Source organism: Pinus tabuliformis, chromosome 6 (genome assembly GCF_031772625.1).
Source record: "Pinus tabuliformis cultivar Carrire ecotype Pingquan chromosome 6, CPIR1, whole genome shotgun sequence".
Classification (NCBI taxonomy): Eukaryota; Viridiplantae; Streptophyta; class Pinopsida; order Pinales; family Pinaceae; genus Pinus; species Pinus tabuliformis.
In genome coordinates this window covers 39,690,808-39,718,207 of record NC_142292.1, presented here as the reverse complement: position 1 = coordinate 39,718,207, position 27,400 = coordinate 39,690,808, and the positions used below count along the sequence as shown (strand labels likewise).

Sequence of the window (27,400 nt, the reverse complement as noted above, 5' to 3'; positions counted from 1 at the left end):
CCTACCCATACAACATGTATCCTACCATGCCCATACAAAGAAATGCCCAATTTTATTTCCAATTTCATCTAAGGCAATTACAATAAATGCACCCACACCGGGGTAACCTCCAATTTATCCATTTGGGGTCAAAGTCCAAATGATATTTTTTCAAAAAAAGGGCTTGAAAACCCCAAAACCAATATTGCACCAATAACTTGTTTGAGGTTGGCATACTCCAACGAGTTGACAGTTCATCTCAACTAACCCTTTACTAGAATCATACAATTTGATAAATAACCCAACAACTCTTAAAAAGTACTAGCATAGTTTATGTACCTCCATGTTCATTCTCCGGTTAGAAAATCTCCCAACTATTATTATTTTTATTAGACCGGCGACGAAAACATTAATAGTAATGGATATATATATATATATATTCCAAGTAAGAAATAGTAATGGATAATAAGTGATGGGAGTTCAACACTTTTTTTCTAAATGTTAATAGTAATGGATGATAAGCGATGGAGTTCAATCTTTTTTAATAAATGTTCTGAGAATTAGATTAAATGTAATAGATTTTGGGCATTTTAATAAAAAAAAATTATTTTCTTGTTTATTCATATGACAATCTATTTATTTTTCAGTTTTTTTTATAAATAATAATGAAAAAATAAATTTGATATTTTAATTTAGAATTGATAATTTCTCTGTAATAATATAATCTTTTAACAATATTTAAAACTTTATTCGGTGTATTATTCATATTGTGCTTATAATTATATGTTTATCAATATAAATATTTTTAAATATTGTTAATATTTATAATTTTATTAATCTATAATTTAATTAAATAAATAAAAATCCTATTCAGAAACCAATCATTTATATTTTTGATAATATCATCCACACATATGTCTCTAAACACCTCAAATTATTTTTAATTTAAATATAAATTATAACATAAAATACCATGTAATTTTGTAAGTACATACGAAAAGACGTTTAAACAAAGATTTTAGATTAATTTTTAAAATATAGAAGTACGAAGACTTTCACGCATATTCTGTTTATGCCATTGTACCCACGAAGTCCATGCATGTATTGACGACGACTTTCAGGCATATTCTGTTTATGGCATTGTACCCACAGAAGTGTACGGGCCAAATATTTTGAAAACATTGAACCACGATCTCTGGAATTCATTTCAATTCTTCAGTCGCAAAAGACGATCTTTATTAGTCCCTGCCATCTGGCATCCGGCAGGGACTATTGTAATCGTTCAATGCCGACTTAGCATTAGTTGAGTGCTTTCCCCATCTGTTATACACCGCTTATACCAAAGTCGTGTGAGGTGTTCTGTGAACATAACCAAAGTCGCATTCCGCTTTAACGTTTCTCATCTTATTTGGCCTCTTCCCGAGGCGGAAGAGGCCCGAACATACCTTAACTTGGAAATTATGGCCCTGCATTCTCGCTAACCGTCAATGGGTTTGAACTAATGCTGGACTAATGCCAGCATTAAATCTGAGGCATTTTATGTTCTTATTTCATTTGAGCTATCAGAGGAGGCTGAACAGGTTGATATCGCTGTTGCAATGTGTCACTCTGCATGCAGAACAGATGCTGTCGGATAAAGACTAATAGCTGGAGCTGGACCGAATGAAAGCATGCTCGAATGAACCTGAGGCCTCAAATGACTGTGGCGGGATACCTGAGGCCTCAAATGACTGTGGCGGGATTTCTGTGCAGAGGGCGCAGAACAGGCCTCAAATGCTGAGACTGTGGCGGGATTTCTGTGCAGAGGGCGCAGATCATTCAGGTAAATCAAACCCAGCAGTAATTTCACTTCCGTTCTCTTTCTTCACTGTAACCAGTCCTGCAGAATTCCATTTTCCTTTTTCTGGCCACCGCAACGCTTTCATTTCCATACTCGGTCACTCTTACAGTATTCCCTCCTACAGTGGCCAGTGCAGCCATTCCACCCCTATTCTCTACGTTTGTTGTGGCATTCATGTTCAAGCAGCCTCTGCCAGTCCTACGTAATTCCCTCTTCCTTCGTTAAACCATGTAGTGAATTCACTTCCATATTCTTGCTTCACTGTGACCAGTCCCACAGAATTCCCTTTTTCTTCTTCGTCCCCAGCAGTAATTTCACTTCCATGCTGTTTCCTCACTCTAACGAGTCCTACAGAATTCCCTTTTCTTTCGTTGGCCCCATCCGTGCTTTCACTTCCACACTCTGTCCGTGCTTTCACTTCCACACTCTGTCTTCACTGTAACGGGGAACTCTGTTTAATACCGGCTTTGTTAGACTTCATAGTCAATATCAGTTACAGATTCTGTTCAGTATAGAGCCCTTAGAGTAGTATGTATATATTGCCTTTTGGACTAATTGCCAACAGAACTTCCATAATAACTGATGAAATTAATTTAGTTTTTAGTAAGTCTGCAAAATTGCTAAGTTGCATCCTAAAATAGTAAATATCACTGATAAATTAGTCATCGCAGACTTGGGATTTCAGTCTCTTGAAATCTAGGCATCATGTTCATACAAGCACAAAAGTGAAATGGTTTGCATTGAGGATATGATGAGGGTTTTATTTGCTGAGACAATCTAAGTTATTTCAAGTGTTTTTGCATTTTTTTTAATGCTTTTTGAACAGTATGCATAATTATGCATTATCTGTTACCTGCTTAAGAGATGGCTGTTCATTCTAATGGCGTGCAGGTATAGTACCTAAAAACAAAATAATATTGATTGGGAAATAATTAACCCTGAGAAAATGTTATGCAAGCAGTTATTTGTCAAGTAGATCATCCTGATATACTGCAATTTAAACTCGTGTCTCTGATTTGAATTTTAAAAGACATGTAGCAGCATGTACCTCATGGGAAAATCGTTTCTACATGTAATTGCAGGCATGGAGTGCGCCAAGATGGACCTGAATTCATAACACAATGCCCCATTCGCCCAGGTCGAAGTTATACATATAGATTTACTATCGCTGGTCAAGAAGGGACTCTCTGGTGGCACGCACACAGTTCATGGCTTCCAGCTATTGACCCTGTTTGCATTCGCAGGAAACCCGAACAGTAGCTGGCCCCAACATTTCAGATGCATTTGCTATAAATGGACAACCGGGAAACCTATTTAAATGTTCCACGACCCGAATGCGCGTTCATTCAGAAACTCAAGAAGCTCAGACATTTATGTTACAACCCGGAAGATTTACAGAACCTATGTCAAGTAAGTTCACCTAAAATATCTGGTTATTTCTCTTCTTACTTTTCCTGGAATATCTAAAACGCTATATCATGCGCAGTTTTATTAGTTTTAATAGTTAGAGTATGATTTTCATATATTCCTAATTGCATAATATGCAGATGCCTTCCAGTCTCAGACACATCGAATTTGAATTAAATTCCCCTCGCTTCCAAATCTCTTCCCAATGTATTCAGCAACTAAGCAATTTGCGAGTACTGAGACTGGCGAAGGCACAGTTCAAAAGCTTACCTGAAGAGCTAGGAGATCTGGGAAATGGTTTGGAGGAACTATTACTTGATAGTTGCCAATATTTAGAGAAATTACCGGCATCATTTTCAAGTCTGGGCTCTTTAACAATGTTGAGAATGTCTAGCTGTTCTGGTTTGACGCAGCTACCAGAACATTTGGGATCATTGAATTGTCTGCAAGAACTCTGTTTGCAACGCTGTAAAAGTCTAGAAGTGCTTCCCAGCGAGCTTGAAAATCTTACAGCGTTGCAAAAACTCGATTTATTCGGGTGTGAAAGTCTAAAAGCGCACACAGAAAAACCAAGAACGAAAACCAGCACCGAATTCTCTTTTCAAGGTTACAGAAGGTTACAGAGACGGAGACAGAAGCAAAGGTAGCACAGAGAGCATATGCATTGCTGCCAGCCTGCATGGGCATTTGAATGCATATTGACTAAGTGTCAAGCCATATATGACATTTGTTGAAGGTGATTTCTTAAACGTGCTTTGAGGGTTGTGGTACTTTTATGAGGTATCTTCTTTGCCACCTGTCATCCACGCTCCAGGCGTTCCACTGATTAGAGCTTAGTTTCCTTTTGCATAGCTAAATCTGCCATATCCTCCACCCGCTTTAATTTTCAGTTGCACAGCTAAATCTGCGATGCCCTCCACCTGCTTTGACTATGGGAAGTCACCGGTTCGATCCAGCGTTATCGAAAATGACAGATTAAAAAGAGACGTGGTCGACTGTAATTCTCAGAGATCACACGTGGCCTTACAATTCGATTTTGACAGATGAAATTAGGTAGGGTGTGATTAGTAGAGATGCAAGGCGCTTAACTTCCAGAACAATTTAAGATTTCCGATGCGTGACAAGATCTCTGAAAACGGTGGTGGTGGCGCGTGAAGGAGCGTGGTAATCACAACAAATTGTGCAGTAGACTCTTCCCTTCCCAATAAAATAGTATATATAGTTTTGTTAATGATTTTATTTAAAATTGAATAAAAAATCATGAATACTATAAAACCAAATCTCACTTAATCGTTTTAAAATTAAATCACAAATCAATAACACTATAAAACCAAATCTCACGTAAACATTGAACCAAATCCTCTACGCCTCAAAACTATCTCAATGGTCTCTAAAAACAGCGACGGTGACGTGTTGGCCCAGTCTCACTTCTTCAGTCACGCGGGGCACCGTCAGCGTGTGGGATTTTGAGAAAGCTAAGGTGCTGGGCTTTGGATGCGTATCTGGGCAGGGTGCTGCCTTGCTATTATTGGAAGTAGCGGTTGACTTACAGAGGCCCCATATCCCTTCTAAACAAACTTCTGAATTTAGTAGTACCGAGGATTACTACCGATACAAGGCGCTTGACTCCCAGATATCCAGTGCAGTGGAACAATGAATTAACGGAGTGACAAGATTTCTGATCATGCGACAGAGGGTGGCGGTGGCGGTGGCGCATTAAGTAGCTTGGTAATCACAACAACAGACTGTACAGTCCCCAAAATCGGTGATGCCTGTAATATAACAGACAGGACTACCATCTTTTTTTGCATGAATTGCTCTCAATCCAGACTCGCCTAGAACATAAACTACGCTGTAAAACTAGTCCCGGGGTTTTCCTGTATACATTAATAATACAAATTTTAAAATAGTAAATAAAGCATAGACACTGGATCCTTTCTAAAAGTCGTATAATGTACAGAAACAACTAGCTAAACATTCTTGCAGACCTAATGAAGATTTAGAGCCCTCACAGTCATTACTTTCAATATATAACGTTAATAGGATCTGTATTGAGCACCTGAAAATTCACTGTATCTGCAGACTCACTGATTCTTTGGTATCATTTTATTTTTCAAAATGTCTGACTATGAGCTTGGTGCTTTTTTGTGTCGCAGGAAAATCCACTCTCACTGATTCTTTGGTAGCAGCAGCGGGTATCATTGCTCAAGAAGTTGCTGCTGGAGATGTCCGTTGGTATCATTGCTCAAGAAGTTGCTGGAGATGGCAGATGAAGCTGAACCGTTCCCTTCGTTTCTGCAAGAGTTTTTGCTATTTTTTGCTTTCGTTTCTGCAAGAGTTTTTGCTATTTTTTGCATTCGCAGGGACTCGCTGCTTCGCAGCCGGTCTTGTTTATTATAGAAAACAATGAAGCCACTGGGGTTTGTTTCGTGATTTGACGCGCTGTTGCTAGTTCGTTACATCCCAATCAGATCAGCGCGGTTATAAGTGGTCACCTCACTAATTTGGAGTGAACGCTGAGGCCTCCACATTGTTGGTTTCAGCGTGGATGGGCCCAATCTAACCGCGTTGATATAATTTACGGGGCTATGAGACGAAATCCCCGATATTATAAGCCCTGCTATCCTGAAGAGTGTCGACAATTTCGTTTCTTTGAAGTCCCTTCCTTTTGTGTATTGCAACAATAAACTCTGCACCAATTCCCACACAGCATTTATGCGTAGGGGGATGAAATGTAATAGCGAGAAATTTCTGTTGGGCTCCTCCACAAGATTCTGTCATAAAATAAACCATTTAATATGAGCGTGAGTTTGAACAAAATATTGTATCAGAAATGAAACAAGATTTTCTGGTTGAAGAGAATATAGTATAAGTACCTTCTCTTTGTAGCAGCTGTTGTAGTAAAGGCATACACCAAAGTGCTTGTACTCAAATATTGGATCATCGAAGGGCAGTCTGGGAACTAGGTATTCTGGGAGCCATCTTCCCTGTATATTGACCAAATAGTTTTTATCTGTTTCCTATGATCGGAAATTTTTTGAAATAATGTAGTGTTCTCATCACACGCCTGAAGCCAAATGGCCCTATATTTTGTCCCCCACTCCTTTTTACCTATCCAAACAAATTTTTTCTCTTTGATGTTCTAGGTCAAGAAGAAGGGACTGATGATCGTCAAAGCCAAAGCCACAATCCTCACCCTCTAAGAAGTCTTTAATTTTGTCTTACAGTTCTACCAGTTACTTGGAATCCATCTCTTTATTTCTTTAAGCCCATGAAATAGCAGTACTTTTTTTACCGTTTTTTTCTTGGAAGTGCAAGGGAGAAGATGTCTGATTATCTAAGCGTACTACCTCCAACCAACTTGGAGTTCTTGAATGAAGGAGGGATTCTCCAACCAATGGGGATTAATATTGAAATGGGAGGGGGGAATTTTTACCACGGGACTACAACTCAAGGATGATTGGGCAATGTTCAGAAGGCCCCCAAAGGAAACCCGTTGTCGAAAACAAAAACATGGATCCACTAGCTCCTCAACAACCAAAAAATAATCCAATCACTTAGCAATTCTATTAGAGTTGCTTCTATTATTTCTCCAAGTCAGAGAAGATTTGGGGGGCAAGGGATCAATCATCCCCCATTTGTCAAATAGAACAATGAAAAAATCCTCATCTGGAACCCTTCAAGCTACAAAACCACAAATATCCCCAAGACCCAAGGAGATACTTAAATCTCTACCCAAAATGAGAGCATGTGGGTGAGAGAAGTGTAGTGACTGTAAAATCTCCCAGAAAGGCTTTTTGTCAAGAAAGGGGCCATAGATGTTGCAAATTGATAAATGAATGTCCAAGTTTTGAAACCAAATATCTGTTACCATAGCATGCGTGGTGGCACAAACAAATCACAAAATATAATAAGGTGATTTCTAGCCAAATATGAGTCCCCCATACTTTCTCAGTGCATTTATAAACATGAATTTCCAACCTTTGGAGATATGGGACGACTGAACAACATATATTTCTCCCTCCATCATTAATTCTTCCAAAAAAAGGGCATACGACCCTATCGTCTCTGCTAAGCGCTGCAAGGCTAGTTTTTCTATGGGCTAGCCAGTCCCTAAATATTGAGAGAAAAATAATCATGAGGAAACCCCCAAAGGGGTTCTGGCTCTAAGGGTCCTGACTATAGATTGTTTTTTACTCAACCTAATTTTTATTGAAGCCTTTGATATTTCCCTATAGATATTCGACTTTTCACCTTAAACGTGTTGGACCAGTTGAAAATAATTAATATTATTTTGTATTAATGGAGAAATGGTTACATAAGTTGTAACGTATCTCCTTAGTTTAGGATTTGTTCCTAGAGTTTAGGAGTTTGTTTGCAACTACCTGATTTCTAGTGATGTACTTAATAATGTAATCATTCATTTGATGAATAGTAGAGTGTACGGAGAGATTTCTCTTTGTATGAGGGCAGTCTCCAGGTGCGGTACTCACCTGTGAGCTGTAACTCCTTTTTAATTCAAGTCTAATTTTTATCTTGGTATCAGAGCACAGAGTAGGGATAGCCTTAATTTTTTTTTAGGATGCATCATTGATTACAGATCTGTAGTGGCGGCATTTGTAGAATCAGGTGGACTGCAGTAACACCTGGAGCATAGGTCTCAGATGAATGATCATATCTGAGCTCAAGAAATTGTTGGCACGGTTTTGACGTGAACAGTCGCGCCATTTTTGAGCGGAAAGAAGAGCTGGCGCGGGTTTTTAAGGAATAGTCATGGCAGTTGGTGCAGTTTTGAGGGTGATAAGCGCGCCAGCGTGCCAGAAAGTACAATTGGCGCGGAAAATCAAGGATTAATCGCACCAATTAGGGGACTCACGTCGATTTTGTTTTTGGCGCGGGCATTTCGCTATCGAAGGAGCGCCAACCTCTTTCTCTTTGAAAAATCTGCAATTTTTGTAGATCGGAGTTGCCTGGTGGTGGCACTTTGAATTTCTGGCTCTATCCGGTGGCAGCAGAGCAGAGTAGCCAGGTGGTGGCATATTGGAGTCCCTGATCTACTCGGTGGTAGTAGATCGGACTTGCCCGGTGGTGGTGCATTGGAGTTCCAGATTTGTTTGGTGACAGTAGATCGGACTTGCCCAGTGGTGGCATTTTGGAGTTCCGGATCTGTTCGGTGGCAACAGATCGGATTTGCCCGATGGTGGCGCATTGGAGTTCCAGATCTGTTTGGTGGCAGCAGATCGGACTTGCCCAGTGGTGGCTCATTGAAGATTTTTTTTTTTTTCATTCAGTAAAACAGAGGTTTGGATCTGGTATAAGTCAATATGAAAACTCAATGGATAAAATTTCAACAACTTGAAATTCAAGATGCAGACTTTACTTGAAAGTGAAAATGCATGGTCGATCATGACAGGAAATGAGCTGAGATTGGGATCAGCCACACAAGAACAAGATTGGGATAAAAGGGAGACAAAAGCAAAGTTCATATTGAAGATGTCTGTCAAGGACAATGTTATCCCACATATTAGAGACTGTAAATCGGCCGCTGACATTTGGACAACCATTAAAAACCTATACCAGACACAGAAATCAAACCGTGTCTTGTCACTCAAAGGCAAGTTGTTTTCATTGAAGATGGAGGAGAATGAATCCGCTGCTGGATTCGTTGTGAGAGTTAAAGACCTGAAGGACAAATTGGGAGATATCGTAGAGAAAGTTTACGATTCAGATCTGGTCACAATCACGTTGAATGGAATGATTGATGATTACCAGACATTTATCATAGGGCTGTCAGCAAGGGAGAAAGCCCCTTCATTTGAAGAGCTGACACGGATTTTGATACAAGAAGAAGAGCAACGACAAAATTTGAAAGCCCAGAACAATGACCTTGCTCTGATGGTAAAAAGGAGACAGTTTAAAGGGAAGCAGCATCAGCAACCGCAGCAGCAGCAGCAGAGAGGAGCCAACACATTTCAGAAGAGACTGTTTAAAGGTATGTCTGCTAATAATTTTCCCATCAAGAAATGTTTTTATTGTGGAAAACCTGGACATGAGATTAGAGATTGTTATAAGAGGCAAGCAGACGAAGGAAGAAACAAACAGAGAAAACATAAGGGTTACTTCGTTAGGGAAGAGGAGGATCACAGCCACGAACTTCCACTATTTATAGTCGATTGTGCTCTTTTAGCTTCAAAGGAAGATGAGGACGACATATGGTATGTCGACTCTGGCGCATCCTCACATATGACTGGTAAGAAGGATTGGTTTGAATTTCTTGAAGAAACTTCATGTGGGTTGAAAATCTATTTAGGAGATGATAGTGGACATGAGATCAAAGGACATGGTGACATTCCTGTAAAATTACCTAGTGGTGACATTAGACATCTTAAAAATGTATTGTATTTTCCAGGAATTAAGAAAAATTTGGTCTCTGTCTCAATGATTACTGATGAGGACATGTAAATTCAATTCTTTAAGACTAACTGTGTCATTAAGGATAGCCAGATGGAAACAGTTGCAATAGGAGTGCACGTGGGGAATTTGTACAAACTAGATGTGAAGAGTATGCCACAACAAGCAATGGTTGCAGCTGGATCGACAACCAAAAATCTCTGGCATCAGAGATTTGGCCATCTTAATTTGCAAGACCTCATTCTACTTCAGAGAAAAGGTATGGTCGATGGACTCCTTGTTTTCCATAATGTTAAGCTGGATTTTGATGGAAGTGCATTAGGGAAAATGCATAGAGAAGAGTTCCCTTTGCATGTTAATAGAAAGGAAAGAGACCTTTTAGAACTGGTGCATACAGACATCTGTGGACCTATGCAAAATAGGTCATTAGGAGGAGCATATTACTTTTTCTTATTTACAGATGATTGCACTAGATTTTCATGGGTATACTTTCTGAGTAAAAGGAGTCAAGATTTTCAGCATTTTAAAGAGTTTAAATCCATGGTAGAAAACTAGACAGGAAAAAGGATAAAAATTCTCCGCTCAGATCAAGGGGGAGAATACAGGCTGGGAGAGTTCATGGATTTCTGCAAGCATCATCGGATTGTGCAACAGTTTACAGTGCCACACACTCCACAGCAGAATGGAGTGGTAGAATGAAATAACATAACTCTTGTGGAGTGTGCAAGGAGCATGCTTCAAGGTAAGGGTCTATCAAATGGTCTTTGGGCAGAAGCTATTAACACTGTTGTATATTTAAAGAATAGGAGTCGTACTAGGTGTTTAGGCTTCAAAACCCCTTTTGAAGCATTGTTTGGATTCAAACCAGCAGTGAGTCATTTAAGAATATTTGGTTCAAAAGCTTATGCTCATATACCTAAGGCAGATAGGAAGAAGCTAGATCCTAAAGCCTTGAAATGTATATTTGTTGGATATGGCACTGAGTTCAAGACATATAAGTTATTTAATCCTGTGACTCACAAGGTTTTTACAAGCAGAGATGTCATATTTCATGAACAGGTTGAAGAAGGAAAGAATGACTCTAACAGTGATTGGCACATTCCACTGCTATTGGAAGAAAACAGTGAGGAAGATGAAGAGCAGGAGGAGAAACAAGAAGAAGAAGAAGTAACAGACAATGTAATCAACGAAGATGCAAGTCCAGAAAAGGTAGAAATAGACAGAATTGAGGTGAGTCCCCTACCAAGGAGATCAGGTAGGAAGACTCGATTATCTTCTAAATTGAAAGGCTATGCATTAATGTCAAAGATTTTAAACATTGTAGAACCTGCAAATTATGAGGAAGCAAGTAAATCTAATGCATGAAGGGCTGCAATGTATGAAGAAATAGATTCAATAAATAGAAACCATACTTGGGATTTGGTTGAATTGCCTAAAGGTAAAACCCCCATAGGATGTAAATGGCTGTATAAACCAAAAATAAATGCAGATGGGAGTATAGAGAAACTTAAAGATAGACTGGTGGCAAAGGGTTACTCACGGAAAGAGGGAATAGATTTCGATGACACCTTTGCTCCGGTAGCAAAATTAAACACCATTAGAATGCTAATTTCCTTAGCAACAAAACACAAATGGCAACTACACCAGCTAGATGTTAAGTCTGCATTTCTGAATGGTGACTTGAATTATTTAGTACAACCTAAAGGTTTTGTGAAAAAGGGACAGGAACATCTTGTGTGTAAATTGAAAAAGGCACTTTATGGTTTAAAACAGGCACCCAGGTCGTGGTATGAGAAAATTGACTCATCTTTTGTTCAGCATGGCTTTCATAGGAGCTTGAATGATCCAAATATGTATACCAAGTTTAATAAACAGAGGCAAACTATTTTGATTTCTTTGTATGTAGATGATATGATCATAACAGGGAATGCTAACAAATCAAAGAAATCAAACAGCAGATGTCACAAGTGTTTGAGATGAAAGATCTCAGAAACCTTCATTATTGTTTGGGATTGGAGGTATGGAGAGACTCTGGACAAACTTTTCTTACTCAAGGGAAATATGCCAAAAGCTTGTTGGAAAGGTTCAGAACGGAGCAGTGCATATCAGCAGCAACACTGTTACAGCAGAACTTAAAGTTGAGCAGTGACGACGGTACTAAACAGGTGGATGCTACCATGTACAAACAGCTAGTTGGCAGTTTGATATATCTGACTACAACTAGACCAGATTTGGCATATTCTGTTAGTGTGTTAAGCCAGTTCATGTCAAAACCACTCGAAAGTCACTGAGTCACAGCAAAAAGTGTGTTGAGGTATCTTAGTGGTACTAGTAATTATGGCATTTTGTACACTGACACTTCTGATGTTATTCTAGCAGGTTTTTCAGATTCCGATTGGGCAGGTAACATGGATGATCAAAGATCTATCACAGGTTACGCATTCAGCATTGGATCCGGGGTCATAGCATGGAGCAACAAACAACAACGCACTATAGTTCTATCTTCATGTGAAGCTGAGTACCAAGCATTGTGTGCAGCCACATGTGAAGCTATCTGGTTGAGAAGACTTCTCAACGATGTAGGAGAAGATCAGAAAGAATCAACTAGTATTAAAACTGAAAAACCCTTTGTCACATTAAGCCCTACTAGAATCTAGGCCATGCCCATATAACCTGTATCCTTAAACAATTTGTCTGCTTCAAAGAAATGCTTGATTTTATTTCCAATTTCCGAAAACAAATCATCTAACCAAAAGATCAAAGGAAATCCCAACAAACACACCTAGACTGTAGTAACCTCCAATTTCTTAATTTGGGCATCAAAGTCCAAATGCTAGTTTTTCAAGAAGAGGGCTTGAGAACCCCAAAACCAATGTTGTGCCAATAACTTGTTGGCATCCCCTGGCAATTTCACAATCCATGCCAACTAGCCCTTTGCCAGAATCATACATTTCGGTAAATAACCCATCAACTCTTGAAAAGTACTAGCAAACGTATGTTTCAATACCTCCATGTTCATTCTCCTGTTGGAAAATCTCTCGACTACATCGTTTTAATTTCATTTAGAAAAACTCCTAACGGCAACACAAGATTGGTTTCTGTTGCTTTCTGGTTGATGCATTTCCTATTAATATTCTCCTTTGAGGTGCTAGTTGGACTAGGGCTAGCCAGCGAGCTAGACTCATTATTCAAAGATGGCACACCACTAAACATGTTTGCAATAAGAAAACTACTAATCAACCCTTTTTCATCTTGCCAAGAATTGCTTTAATTAAAGCTTTAAAATTGTAGAAATGCCAAAATTATGGTGGATTTCACCAAAATAATTGAAATAACAATTAGAAAGAAACCAAACATGGAAATGGCTTGTTCAATCATTTGCACGATGCTACAAAGAGGAAACGTGGAAATAGCTTGTTCAATAATTTGCACAATACCACAAAGAAGAAAGTCTCATAATTAAGAAAAAAAATTAAAAGCACATGTCTCATAATTAAGAAAAGAAAAAACACATGTAATACCAAAAATAAAAGATATCAAATAAAAAAAACACATATGATATCACAAAACAAAAAGAAAAGTGTCAAATTAATAATAATAATAAAAAACAAAACAAAACAAAACTAGCAGCAAAAGCGCACATGTGATGCCACAGAGAGGAAAGTGTCAAATTAAAAAAAAGAGGAGAGTGTCGAATTAAAAAAAAAAAAAAGCAAAAGCACATGGGTCTTACTCAATGGGGCATTTCGCATCTAACTCAATTCGTATTTGTTAATATTCTCTTCTTTTCTGGAAATTAAGATTTAAAGCAGAGAATCAAGTATCATGTTTGTATTGAAGAGGCTAGTGTTTTTGCTAGAGTTTCGCAGTTCCATCACCGGAAATTTAGGGAAGCCCTGGAGATTGAAAAAAGACTGAGCAGTCTCAATAGAGAGGATAGCTGGAAGAATGGTAGTTGCTGGGTCCTAGCACTCTCTCCCTAGTGATTTTCTTCCCTTCCTCCCTTCCCTTGTTGTTTGCTTGTTCTTATAATCATTGGCCTTTGCTCTGTGAATAAAGATATATATATATTTTTTTTAATTACTTGAATATTGAAATTAATGTAGGTTTCACAATTGAAATAAACATTTAATTAAATCTGAATATTTATATTATTTTAGTTTATAATATTTATATATTTATTTATTTTCATTAAATAGTTAAGACCCCTTTTTAACTAACTATTAATTCAATAAATTTATTTTATATTTTGATTAAAATTTTATTTTATTATTTTTAAACCTCTATGTGCCTTTGTTATGTGAATAAAGTTTTTTTTTTTTAATGTTTTTTTAAGAAAAATAACTACTTGGATATTAAAATTAATATAGGATTGACAATTGAAATAAACATTTAATTGAATCTTGATATTTATATTATTATAGTTTATAATATTTTTATTTTTATTTATTTTCATTAAATAGTTAAGACCCCTTTTTTAACTAACTATTAATTCAATAATTTTTTTTATATAAAACTTTATTGTATTATTTTTAAACCTCTAGGTAATATAAATAGTTATATATATATATATATATATATATATATATATATATATATATATATATATATATATATATAGTTATGACCTTTTTAGCTAAACTATTATATATATATATATATTTTAATAAGTAAAACTTCTGGGTAATATATCCATTTGACTTCTTTTTTAAGTATGGTTATGCCCCTGGTCTTACCCATCTTACCGTTTCCTACTCTAATCTAGCGGTTAGTCATTTTAACTATTTCCTGATCTTGAATTATAGCTATTGGAGGTTCCACTCTCACTATTTAACAGGCGAAGCTGGATCTGATTCTTCAACTTGTTTTGATAATGAACCACATTGGTTGGTTCGAAACGCGTCGACAAAAGAAATATCATGTGATTTACGCCGAAAAATTCTCTCAAACTTGACATGGATCACAAAAGCCTCAATTCAATAATTTAAATAGTGCTTTATCAGGCCGTGAAAGAAAACATTAATAGTAATGGATAGGACGTGATGGATCTCAATCATTTTTCATAAATGCTTTGAGAATTAGAGAATTAGAGATTTAGTGTCTCCCTGCGGTAGGTGTTAAAATTGTAGATTTATTCACCCAGTGACTACGGTTTTCTGTTTTTTCAGGGACGAGGTATCAATCACACCCTCGTCCAAGATTCCCAAACAATTTCACGAGAGGCAATTCCGTTGTTGATGAGATGTGCATTTCAGGTCTAATTCAAATCTTATTTGTTAATAATCTTATCTAAATATTGTTTTTATCAGTCCGTGTATGAAAACATTAATAGGAATGGATAATAAGTGATGGAGTTCAATCCCTTTTTTTTTTATTTTTTGAGAATTAGATTAAATTTAATGGATTTTGGGGCTTTTTAATACAAAATATTTCTTCTCTCTTTCTTTTTTTTTTTTTTTAATTTAAAATTACATTTGATATTTTAATTTAATTTCCTCTTCTCATTTTTCTAACAACTTTTGAATTCCTTCATTGGTACCCTCACAGTAAGCCTCAGCGACTTCGGTGATAAGGTTTTATATCGATTTTCTCCCCTTCGGGGCTCTGACACACTTAGCGCCTTATCCTTCCTAGGGACCTGGCCCCGCCTTCCTCGTCTACGACCTCTCGCATGTCGAGCCATATCAGAAATTCCTGAAACCTGTTCACAGTGGTAATTTGTTAATCGAAAATAATTTATTGTAATATGCCTTTGGTTCCTTCCTTGAATTGCATTGATTGTAAGGTCAGCCTCAACGTGCTCCTCACTTATCCTTTTACTGTTAGAGCTGGAGCTAGAATGGGCGGAGAACCAGTGCCCAGAGGGGGCCGGCCTCCTACAACCCTCTATCACGTCACACCTCCATACCTAGTACCTCACAGTCACAATTGGGTAGGCGTCCCCTTACCAATGCCAAGCAAGTAATCCCAACCTCAAGCCAGCGGATATCCAAGTAGTAATCGTAAACCCCTTCCTCTCAGCCCAGGATATTTTGGCAAGGCCATTGTCTTTTTCATACCCAACTTTCCACTCTAAGTCCTTAGCATTTCCATATCCACAGTAGAGTTTCACAGTAGCCCAACGAGTGCATTGGCTGCGACAGTATGGCCTTACTCATATACAGCATCTCTATTGCTCCCCCCTTCCCCCAGCATCTGTCTCATTGCCACAAACCATATGCCTCCTGCGACCAACCTCGCACAAACCGCAGGTTGCAGTGCACAGGTTCTCCATACCAAATAGCAAAGGGTCAACACAATAGAAGCCACAGGAGATACCCAACAAGCGCAAGACATAGACGCAGAACCAAGCAATTGTCGCTGTTTGCCTACCCCATTGCCACGAGGAATTCTCAACCCCCCAATTGACATTCCTACTTTTTCCCTTCTCCCACCAACAGAAAAACATGCCCGTATACAATTGCAGGCCGTCTCCAAGCTTGATGTCGTCGCCCTCCCTTTCCCCTACACCAACTCCTTTGTCCACGAGCCAACACTCCAACTTCACCCACTTGTTTGTCGTGCTCTCCTATACCTCCTATCTCGCCACCTTCTCTACTACATTTCCCACCACCCTTGCATGCACTCATGCAAAGGGCCACCGCACCCATCACCTTGAATGTATGAGGGGTGACGATACATATATCAGAGATACTTGTCATCACTTTCCCCAGGCTGTCCCAACCACCGGCTCGCACCCTGATCATGGTAAATTATTTTCTTATTATTATATAATTAGTTTTTGGCTATTAATTATTTCAAAATTCTATAGATTTTTTTAAGAATAATAAATTTAAACTATTTAATTTACAAAATACTTAATCCATTTATATATTAAAAATGCATTTAAATAACCAAAAATATCAATTTTATACAAAATTATATCAACCCACTGCGAAACGAAATTATTAATTAACAAGGCAGCATGGCTAGCATTTCCTGCCACTTGGTTTAATAAAAATGTTTTAATGTAATGATGTGTTAGATGTACTCCAAACAGTAATAAAATTGTAAAATGAGCTATATGAATATTTGTTTAAGCTTTTTTTTATTAATTTTTAATATAATTGAACATTTTTTAGTAGATAAAGGTTATATATATATATATATAATTGACATTGAAAGGAATGATAACAAGTTAATAATTAATTATTTAATATTGAATGATGACCATTTTTCATATAATGCTCAAATTATAGTACACATGTCATGTCATTAGAGTATAGATTGATATAATGAGAGTTGTACAAATTGTACACATGTTATTTTTATATATTTTTTCAAATTTATATTTTTTAAATTAGAAAATAAAACTCGTAAAAATGGTCTATTCAATACTTTCTACCAATGAGAAAATTGAATTTTTGAATTTTATTACAAACCATTTGTGTTTATGGTACATAATAATTAATATATAATGTTATTTTTCAAATTATTTATATTTATTGTATGTAATAATTAGTGCTATAGTAGATAGTAATTAATAATAGAGTACACAAAAGTTAATTTTTGCAATCATTACACAATAAAAAATAAAACGTTTCAACAAATCATATTTAAAATAAATAAAAATAAATTTTATTTAAAATGAATAAATTTAATTTCATAATATTAAACTTCACATAAATTTTAAATATTATTAATCAAAACAAAACTAATAGCAAATATAGTAATACTACCCCCATACATATTATACCCATTCCAAGAAATAGGATTTATTCATCACTCCGCGTTAAAAGTTCAACTCTTTAAACACTTTTCTGACTTTTGTCCACCCAAATCATACCATCACCCAAAAGTAGTGATATTTGAACAAAGAAATTAATATTAAGAAAATGCACTTCTATCGCACCACCCTTAATGCGACAAAAATGACGCATTATAGAAGGGCGTCATCATAAATTTCACATGAAGTCCATGAATTCTTTTCGAATTCGAATTCATGAATGTTTTGACCAAGACTTTCCTGCATATCTGTTTATGGATTGTACCCACAAAATTGTTATGTGAATGTATTTGTGTAATGAACACGCTGATTATGTGAATGTATTTGTGTAATGAACACGCTGAGGCTTCCACATTGTTGGGTTCAGCATGGATGGGCCCAATGTAACAGCCTGAATGGGCTATGACCCGAAATCCCCGGTATGATAAGCCCTACTATTCTGCAGAATGCCGGAATAAACTCCGCACCAATTCCCACACAGTATTTATGCTTATGAGTATGAAATATAATAACGAGAATTTTTTTTGGGCTCTTCCCGAAGATTCTTTCATAAAACGAACAATTTAATATGAACGCGAGTTTGAATCTATAACAAAATCTATCAGAAATGAAACAAGATTTTCTTGTTGAAGAGAATGTGAAGGCTAGAATAATACCTTCTCTTTGCAGCAGCGGTTGTAGTAAAGGCATACACCAAAGTGCTTGTACTCAAATATACACCAAAGGGCTTTGCCTTTTATCCTTCGCTCCTTTTTCTCAATCCAAAAGAATGTTTTGTCTTTGCTATTTCGGGTAAGATGATTTATGATCCTCAGGAGCCAAAAACCATAGTCTTACCTCTCTCAGAGGTCTTTAATTTTGGATTACAAGTTTGCTAGTCGCTTAGAATGCATCTCTTTCTTTCTTAAAACCCATGAAATAGTTGTAGTTTTTTTTTTTAGGTTTTCTTAGAAGTTCAAGGGGGGAGATGTTTGACTAGCTAGGCGGTATAGCCTCCAACTAGCTTGGAGTTTTTGAATGGAGGAGGGATTTTCTAGCCAATGGGGATTAATCTTGAAATGGGAGGGGGGTTTCTGACCAACAGACAGATAAAATGTGAACAGAATTGGAAAGAAAGAGATGTAGCTCTCAGGTGTGGCCTGCACCTGGAGACTACACTCACCAACAACAGAGAGATCACTTTCGTACACTCTATTATTCAACAATGAAAGATTACATCATTAAATACAATACTAGGAATTAGGAAGTTGCACCCAAACCCCTAAACTTTAGGAACTAATCCTAAACTAGGGAGAACGTTACAACAATGTAACCATTTTCTCCATTAATATAAAATAATATTAATTATTTTTAACTCCCCCCCTTAATGGAGAAAGGGTTCTCCTGGACTCCTAGCAACTTTCTAAACAATTCAAATTTCACTCGTGCAAGAGGCTTTGTGAAAATATCAACCACATTGTCACAAGTTTTACAATATACAACAACAATTTCTTTAGACTGTATTTTCTCTCTAACAAAATGGAACTAAGTGTCTATATGTTTGGTGTTTTTGTGAAACACTGGATTGTATGCTAATTTAATGGTGCTCTGATTGTCGCTTTTAATGGAAGTGGGATTCTTCTGTTCTTTTCCTGCATCTTTAAGAAGCCTCCTCAACCAGATCGCTTCACAAGTTCCTGCACACAATGCCTGATACTCAGCTTCACATGAAGACAAGGCTACAGTACTCTGCTTCTTGCTGCTCCAAGCTATGACCCCGGAACCTATGTTGAATGCATAACCTGTGATGGACCTCCGATCATCCAGGTTACCTGCCCAGTCTGAGTCTGAAAAACCTGCTAGAATAACATCAGATACATCAGTGTATAAAATACCATAATTAACAGTACCACAAAGATACCTTAACACGATCTTTGCTGCTATCCAGTGACTTTCAAGCGGTTTCGACATAAATTGGCTCAACACACTAACAGAGTATGCCAAGTCAGGTCTGGTTGTTGTAAGATATATCAGGTTGCCAACCAGCTGTCTGTACATTGTGGCATAAATCTCCTTAGTGCCATCATCACTGTTCAATTTCAGATTCTGCTGCAAAGGTGTCGTTGCTGCTCTACACTGATCCATGCCAAACTTTTCCAACAGATTTCTGGCATACTTCCCTTGGGTAAGAAAAGTTTGCCCAGTATCTCTAAATACTTCTAATCCCAGACAGTAGTGAAGGCTTCCGAGATCCTTCATCTCAAAAACTTGTGCCATAAGCCTTTTGATTCCTTTGATTAAATCATCTGCATTTCCTGTTATAATCATGTCGTCCACATACAAAGAAATCAAAATAATCCGCCTCTGATTATTGTACTTGGTATACAAATTTGGGTCATTTAAACTTCTATGGAAACCATACTTTACAAAGAAAGAATCAACCTTTTCGTACCAAGACCTGGGTGCTTGCTTTAAACCATATAAAGCCTTTTTCAATCTGCAAACAAGATGTTCCTGCCCCTGCTTTACATATCCTTCTGGCTGTACTAAGTAAATTTCTTCTTTTAAATCACCATTTAAAAATGCAGATTTAACATCAAGCTGGTGTAATTCCCAATTACATTTAGTAGCTAAAGCAATAAGCATTCTGATTGTATTTAGCTTTGCTACAGGTGCAAAAGTATCATCAAAATCTATACCTTCCTGCTGTGAATATCCTTTTGCAACCAGCCTAGCTTTTAACTTATCTATACTTCCGTCTGCATTTATTTTTGGTTTAAACAGCCACTTGCATCCTATGGTTGTTTTATTCTCAGGCAGCTCAACTAAATCCCAAGTATCATTTCTAAGAATTGATTCCATTTCTTCATTCATTGCAACTCTCCATTCCTTAAATTGATTGGCTTCTTTATAATTAGAGGGTTCTACAATGTTCAAAACTTTTGACATCAAAGCATAGTTTCTCAATTTTAATGGTAATTGAGTCTTCCTACCTGACCTCCTTGGTAGGGGACTTACCTCAAATTTGTTTTCTTCTGCTATAGCTGGGCTTGCATTATCACCTTCTTGTTGTTCTTCTTTTTTCTCTTCTTTCTGCTCCTGCTTTCTTTCACCCTCGCTGCTTTCCTCCAACAACAATGGAATGTGCCAATCATCTCCAACGTCATCTTTCCCTTCCTGTCCCTGTTCATGAAACACTACATCCCTGCTTGCAAATGTCTTACGAGACTCAGGATTGTATAATTTATATGCTTTAAATTATGTGCCATAACCAACAAAGATGCATTTCACAGCTTTAGGATCTAATTTCTTCCTATCAGCTTTGGGTATATGGGCAAATGCTTTTGACCCAAATACTTTTAGATGGTTTACTGCTGGTTTAAATCCATATAGAGCTTCAAAAGGGGTTTTGAAGCCAAGATACCTGGTAGGACTTCCGTTCTTCAAATATACAGCAGTATTAATAGCCTCTGCCCAAAAGCTATTAGACAGACCCTTACCTTGTAACATGCTCCTTGTGCACTCCACCAAGGTTCTGTTCTTGCGCTCTGCTACTCCATTCTGTTGTGGTGTGTGTGGCACTGTATACTGCTGAACAATCCCATGAGATTTGAAAAATTTCATGAATTCCTTTAGCTTGTATTCTCCCCCTTGATCAGATCGGAGAATTTTTATACTCTTACCAAACTGCTTTTCCACCAAGGTTTTAAATTCTATAAAGCAATGGAAAGTCTGACTTTTCTTGTTCAAAAAATAAACCCATGAATATCTAGTGCAGTCATCAGTAAATAACAAAAATAATATGCTCCCCCTAGCGACCTTGTCTGCATAGGTCCGCATACATCAGTGTGCACTAGCTCTAAAATATTTGTTTCCTTCCTCCTATCATGCAGTCGAAACTGTTCTCTATGCATTTTTCCTAAGGCACAACCATCACAATTTAACTGAACATTAAGAAAGATAGGGAGTCCCTCGACCATACCTTTCTTATGCAATAACATGAGGTCCTGCAAATTCAAATGACCGAACCTCTGATGCCAAAGTTGTTCGGCTGTCGATCCTCCTGCAACCATGGCTTGCTTTGGTATGCTTTTTGCATCCAGTTTGTATAGGCTTCCAACTCGCATGCCTGTTGCCACTATTTCATTCCTGCAATCCTTTATCACACAGTGAGTCTTGAAGAACTCAACTTGCATATCTTGATCAACCATCATGGATACAGATATCAGATTTTTCTTAATTCCAGGTACATATAAAACATTTGTAAGGTGACTAATTTTTCCATTTGGTAACTTAACTGAAATCACCCCATGACCTTTAATCTCGTATCCACTATCATCTCCTAGATATATTTTTTATCCATTTATACTTTCTTCAAGATTATCAAAGAATTCATTTTTACCTGTCATGTGAGAGGATGCTCCAAAATCGACATACCAAATGTCATCTTCATTAGATGCTGAAAGGGCACAGTCGACTGTGAACAATCGAAATTCATGACTGAAGTCTTCTTCTTCAGCAAAGTATCCGCTGTGCTTTGCATTTGCATGCCTCATCTTTACATCATCAGCCTGCTTCTTATAACATTCTCTCTGTATATGACCTATCTTTCCACAATAATAACACTTCTTTTCAGAATGATTTGCAAGCATACCTTTATGAGAATGCAGATTCTTCTATGATATTCCTCCTTTCTGCTTTGATTGCTGTTGTGACTGCTTTCCTTTCGATGATCGTCGTTTCGCCATCAGCGCAAGATCATCACTCTGGGGGTTCAAGTTCTGTCGCCGCTCCTCCTCTTGCTGCAAGATCCCAGTAAGATCATCAAATGAGGGCATTTTCTCCCTTGTCGATACTCCAGTGATGAACGTTTGAAAATCATCACGCATCCCGTTCATTGTGATTGCAACAAGATCTTCATCAGACACCGCCACTTCGATGGCCACCAATCCGTCTTTCACATCTTTAATTCTTGCAAAAAATGCAGTAGCAGTCTCCCTCTCGTCCATCCTCATTGAAAATAGCTTGCTTTTAAGTGCCAAGACTCTGCTCGTATTATGGGTCTCATACAGACTTTTGATTTTCGTCCAGATGTCCGCGGACGTTTTACAGTCTCTGATGTGCGCAATAACATTGTCCTTCACAGACATCTCCAACAAGACTTTGGCCTTGTTGTCTCATTTTTCCCAATCTTGCTCCTGGGGCCCTCCATTCGGCTTCTGCTCATCGCCTGTAACTATGGACCAAGCATTCACACCTTCGAGCAAGGTCTGGATCTTAAACTTCCAATTTGTGAAGTTACATCCATTAAGTTTACCAGACTCGTTAAGGTAAGATTCCATCGTATTACTCATTCTGAATCTACCCAACAACAAAAAAAACAATACCTGTCAGATTGATTTGTCACCTCGGGGTCCGATCTGTAGTGTCTGGCAATCCCGCTCCAATGAGCAAATTCAGCGTCTTCAATATAGCCGAAGATCCGATCTGATCAAAAATTTGATCCGATCTGCCTCTCCCGGATAGATCTGCAACTTCGCCGATCTGCACCCCTTGCAAACCGCCAAACGAAGTTGGCGCTTCCCGCAGATCCCTTTGAAGGAAGATTGGCGCGTCCTCAATCAGCGTGCGAAAAATCTTCTTAGTGTTGGCGTAATCCCGAGCGAAAAATCCGTGCCAATTAAAAATCGGTGCCAGTGTTCTTTACTGGCACGATCCCGAGCGAAAAATCCGCGCAATTGGGCGTTCTGAAGCTCTGGCGCGATTTTCTTATTAAATTCTGCGCTAATTCCCTTTTCTGGTGCTTCTGTCAGCGCAAAAAGCACGCCAATCTCCTCTTCACTCCGAAAAAAAAAATATCTGAGTCCGAGCGAAGTGTTCTGCAGTCCACCTGCTCAATTGAGCACAGAGCTCTTGTGTACACGCGGCCACAAAGGCACTTCAAGCCACACAGGCAAGCTAGCTACAAAAAAGGCACTTCAGCCACAAGGTGACAAAAAATCAGGCTCACCCAATCTGAGCTCTGATACCAAGATAAAATGTGAACAGAATTGGAAAGAAAGAGATGTAGCTCTCAGGTGTGGCCTGCACCTGGAGACTACACTCACCAACAACAGAGAGATCACTCTCGTACACTCTATTATTCAACAATGAAAGATTACATCATTAAATACAATACTAGGAATTAGGAAGTTGCACCCAAACCCCTAAACTTTAGGAACTAATCCTAAACTAGGGAGAACGTTACAACAATGTAACCATTTTCTCCATTAATATAAAATAATATTAATTATTTTTAACTCAGACTTTAGTTCAAGGATGACAAGGCAATGGTAAGAAGGCCCCCGAGAGGCAACCCACTACCTAATACAAAAGCGTGAATCCACTAGCTCCTCAATCACCAAAAATCAATCCAATGACTTAACAATTTTATCATATTCGCTTCTGTTATTCCTCCAGGTTGGGAGTAGCTTTGGGGACAAAGGATCGATCATCCCCCATTTGTTTAATAGATGAATTAAAAAAATCCTCATCAGCGTCCTTTAAAGGTGCAAACCCCCAAATCTTCCCAAGACCCAAGGAGATATTCAAATCCCCACCCAAAATGAGACCATGTGGGTGAGACAAGTGTAGTGACTATAAAGTCTCCTAGAAAGGCTTCCTATTAATAAACGGGCCATAAATGTTGCAAAGTGATAAATGAATTTCCAAGGTTTCAGACCAAATATCGACCACCAAGGCATGCTTGGTGGCCTAAGCGAATCACAAAATATAATTAGATGATTTCTAGCCTGATATGAACACCCCAAAATTTTCCCACTACATCTATAAACATGAATTCCCATCCTTTGAAGATATGGCCCATTTTTTTAATGGGGTTAGCTAGTCCCTAATTACAGAGAAAAAGAATTAACATGAGGAAAACACTAAAGGGGCCATGGCTCCAAGGATCCTGAATATAGATTGTTGTTTACCTGACCTGATTTCTGCTAAATCCTTTGATATTTCCTGAGAGATATTTGATTTTCTACCCCGAACGTGTTGGACCTAATGAGACCACTCAATGCAGCCAAAACCCATACCGATATTTGAAAAGTGACAAGAGGGTCCCTTAGAGTCCTAGGAGGAAGAGGAGTGGGGAGGCCCCAAGGAAGGAGAGGGACAAGGGGCGTGAGGGGGCCTCAAAAGTGGCAATGACTAGAATCCCAAAGATTGGGATATCCAAACTCGAACTGCAACCCAACCCTAAAATTTTGAACTATTGATTGAAGAATTCATGAAAAAAAGGTACAGGTAGAGGGGAACAAGTAACCATACCAAAAGTGATCATTGGAACTGAAACCCGTGAAATGTCTATCTGCGTCTCCATGTCCTTTAACCATACCAAGAGTGATCGCTCGAATCGAAACCTATGAAATGTCTATTTGCATCTCCATGTCCTTTATCCAATTTTCCACTTGGACTTCATGAAGCAATTTTGGCATGTCCTCTACTTCTTTGTGTACCTCTACCATTGCACCATTTCTTTTGAAACTAGGGTTTCCATATGAGAGCATGCGACCTTTGGGAGCCACCTCTTGAGTCTGCGTATCATTTGACAGTGAACCCCTAGGCATCCATAAGTATGATGGTGACCAAAATGAAAGGGTATAGCCTCATACTCAATGGGTTATTTTACAATGGAGTACCCATATGAAATTTTAATGGAATCTACCAATATTAAGCCCTACCCATACAACATGTATCCTACCATGCCCATACAAAGAAATGCCTAAACGGGATTTTCTGGTTGAAGAGAATGTGAAGAGCAGTAGTACAAGTACCTTCTCTTTGTAGCAGCTGTTGTAGTAAAGGCATACGCCAAAGTGCTTGTACTCAAATATTGGATCATCGAAGGGCAGTCTGGGGACTAGGTCATTGCAGTAAAAATGAAACGCAGGTTCTTCGTTGTTACCCACTCATGGAAAAAAACAGACGTTCTTCATCCACCCACTGAAACGCGCGTGTTCTTTGTTGTTCCCACTCATGACGTGGCTTCTTCATTATCACTATTAGTAAACATGTGCATTCAAATTCAAATGTATATTTTCTTGAATCCGACTGTGTCTCCCTGCGGTAGGTGTTAAAATTGTAGATTTATTCACCCAGTGACTACGGTTTTCTATTTTTTCAGGGACGAGGTATCAATCACACCCTCGTCCAGGATTCCCAAACAATTTCACGAGAGGCAATTCGGTTGTTGATGAGATGTGCATTTCAGGTATAATTCAAATCTTATTTGTTAATTAGCAAAAAAAAAATATTAGCAAATACTAATTGAGTTAGACGCGAAATGCCATGGACTAATACCATGGATTAATACCACAGTTTATCAATACCACCTGCCTACAAAATGATAACTCAATTTATATCTAACTTGTTCATATAACAATTTTTTTAATTAATTAATTTAATTGAAAGCTCAACAAAGGAAAATCAAGGTCAAGAGCTTCATGGCTACATCCTCATCCATGATCGATTTAGCACTCAGTGCCTAATAAAACTCATGCATGTGGTTTTCTACAATAATGCCATTTATACCATTGAACCAAGGCAACCAGTCACAATAATCTTCTCTAGAAGAGGATGCAAAACATCAAGGAATTTGCTAACATCCAATGACCTAACTGTAGCTATGATCCATGGCCTATCCATAGTGTGATGGTGGTATTATCAACAAATAAAACTCTAATTGTGAGACTCTTTTAAATCACAAGGGATGTAACTACTTATTTTTTCTAGTGGTCTTCTTTTCTTTTTTTCGGATATTTGTAACTATAATTAAATTATCTATTTATATAATAAAATATAAAAACTTATTTTAAATAATGATGATGAATATCCACTAAGACCTAGATAGTCTACTAGACCTTAATAAGGTAAGAGATTACTAGACCATAGTTTTTTTGAGTTAAAAGGTCAAGAAGGTTGGTAGTGTGACAAATATTTTGAAAACTAGATCAAATGTGAGTATAAGATGGACATTAATCCAAGAGAAAGATCCTTTCATCTTCAACCTTCTTAGGATCACAAAGTGATAAAATATTTCATTCCATGGCATTTTTGGCATTGACTAATGTCCAATTTCACTATGAAGCTCATGAAAATTAGTTCTAATTTTGACAATGTTAATTTTCTTCATAACACTATTCAAGATAAACAGACAATTTTGGTTTTCAAGATTGGGGTTGATCACCTCCTTATAATATTGAGTTTCCTTTTTCTCTCTACCTCTTTATTTCCCCAAAATTTCTCCTTAAATTTGACATTAATAATATTTTTAATATTATCCAAATTCTACAATATGATATCCTTCTTTATTCCCCAATGGTCCAACCAAGGTTGGGCATCCTTATGATACCATGGCTTGAGACGAAGGCGAGGGATTTTACTAGAGTTATAAGCAATTTTAGGAAACCTCTTTGTGTCCATATTGTATAAATTCTTCTTATACATAAGGTACCTATTCATAGCCACACTTTTAATAGGGTAAAGACTTGGTTCAATCACGAGGATAGGGTAAGGAGCATTTCCTTTAATTTTGAGGTTGTAGGTTATAAACTACTTTTGAATCTATTCAGTGTTCCTCCATGGCTCTCTAGATATACCGGAACCCCAAAACTAATATACATATAAAATAATAGGAGTGACGAGATTATCATAGAGGAGATTCTTTTTTTACCCCGAATCCAAAGATCGACGAACTTACAGTTATTTACAAGCCCATTCTAAGTTTTCCAACATCCATTTATCCTTTTATCAATGCTATAATTCTAATTGACGTTATGATGGATGTCGGTTCCCAGATAGTTGTATGAAGGAAGTTCCTCCAAGGAGTTATTATCATAAATAAAAGTATTTTAGGTGATGTTTTTGGATTTAATCATCATGAATTTAGTCTTTCTGGTATTGACAGTCATATCCATCTTAGAGAATAAATACTGGAGGATTTTTTGTTTCTTACTAAGATCATAAGGGCT

General features: G+C 37.6%; 1 protein-coding gene across 1 annotated transcript; it reads left to right on the top strand.

The window, feature by feature from the left end:
- The first annotated feature begins 3,112 nt into the window (after positions 1-3,112).
- Positions 3,113-3,873, top strand: LOC149257112 (uncharacterized). Its single transcript, XM_089455316.1, has 2 exons — positions 3,113-3,229; positions 3,367-3,873. Exons 1-2 carry the CDS (start codon positions 3,113-3,115, stop codon positions 3,871-3,873), a joined length of 624 nt encoding a protein of 207 aa, XP_089311442.1.
- Positions 3,874-27,400: the final 23,527 nt, after the last annotated feature.

What these genes read in the sequence shown, in the direction of transcription:
- LOC149257112 (XM_089455316.1), top strand. Translation starts at nt 3,113, where the DNA reads ATGGACAACCGGGAAACCTATTTAAATGTTCCACGACCCGAATGCGCG. An exon ending in ATTTACAGAACCTATGTCAA is followed by an intron (nt 3,230 to 3,366) that starts GTAAGTTCACCT and finishes CATAATATGCAG; the next exon opens with ATGCCTTCCAGTCTCAGACA.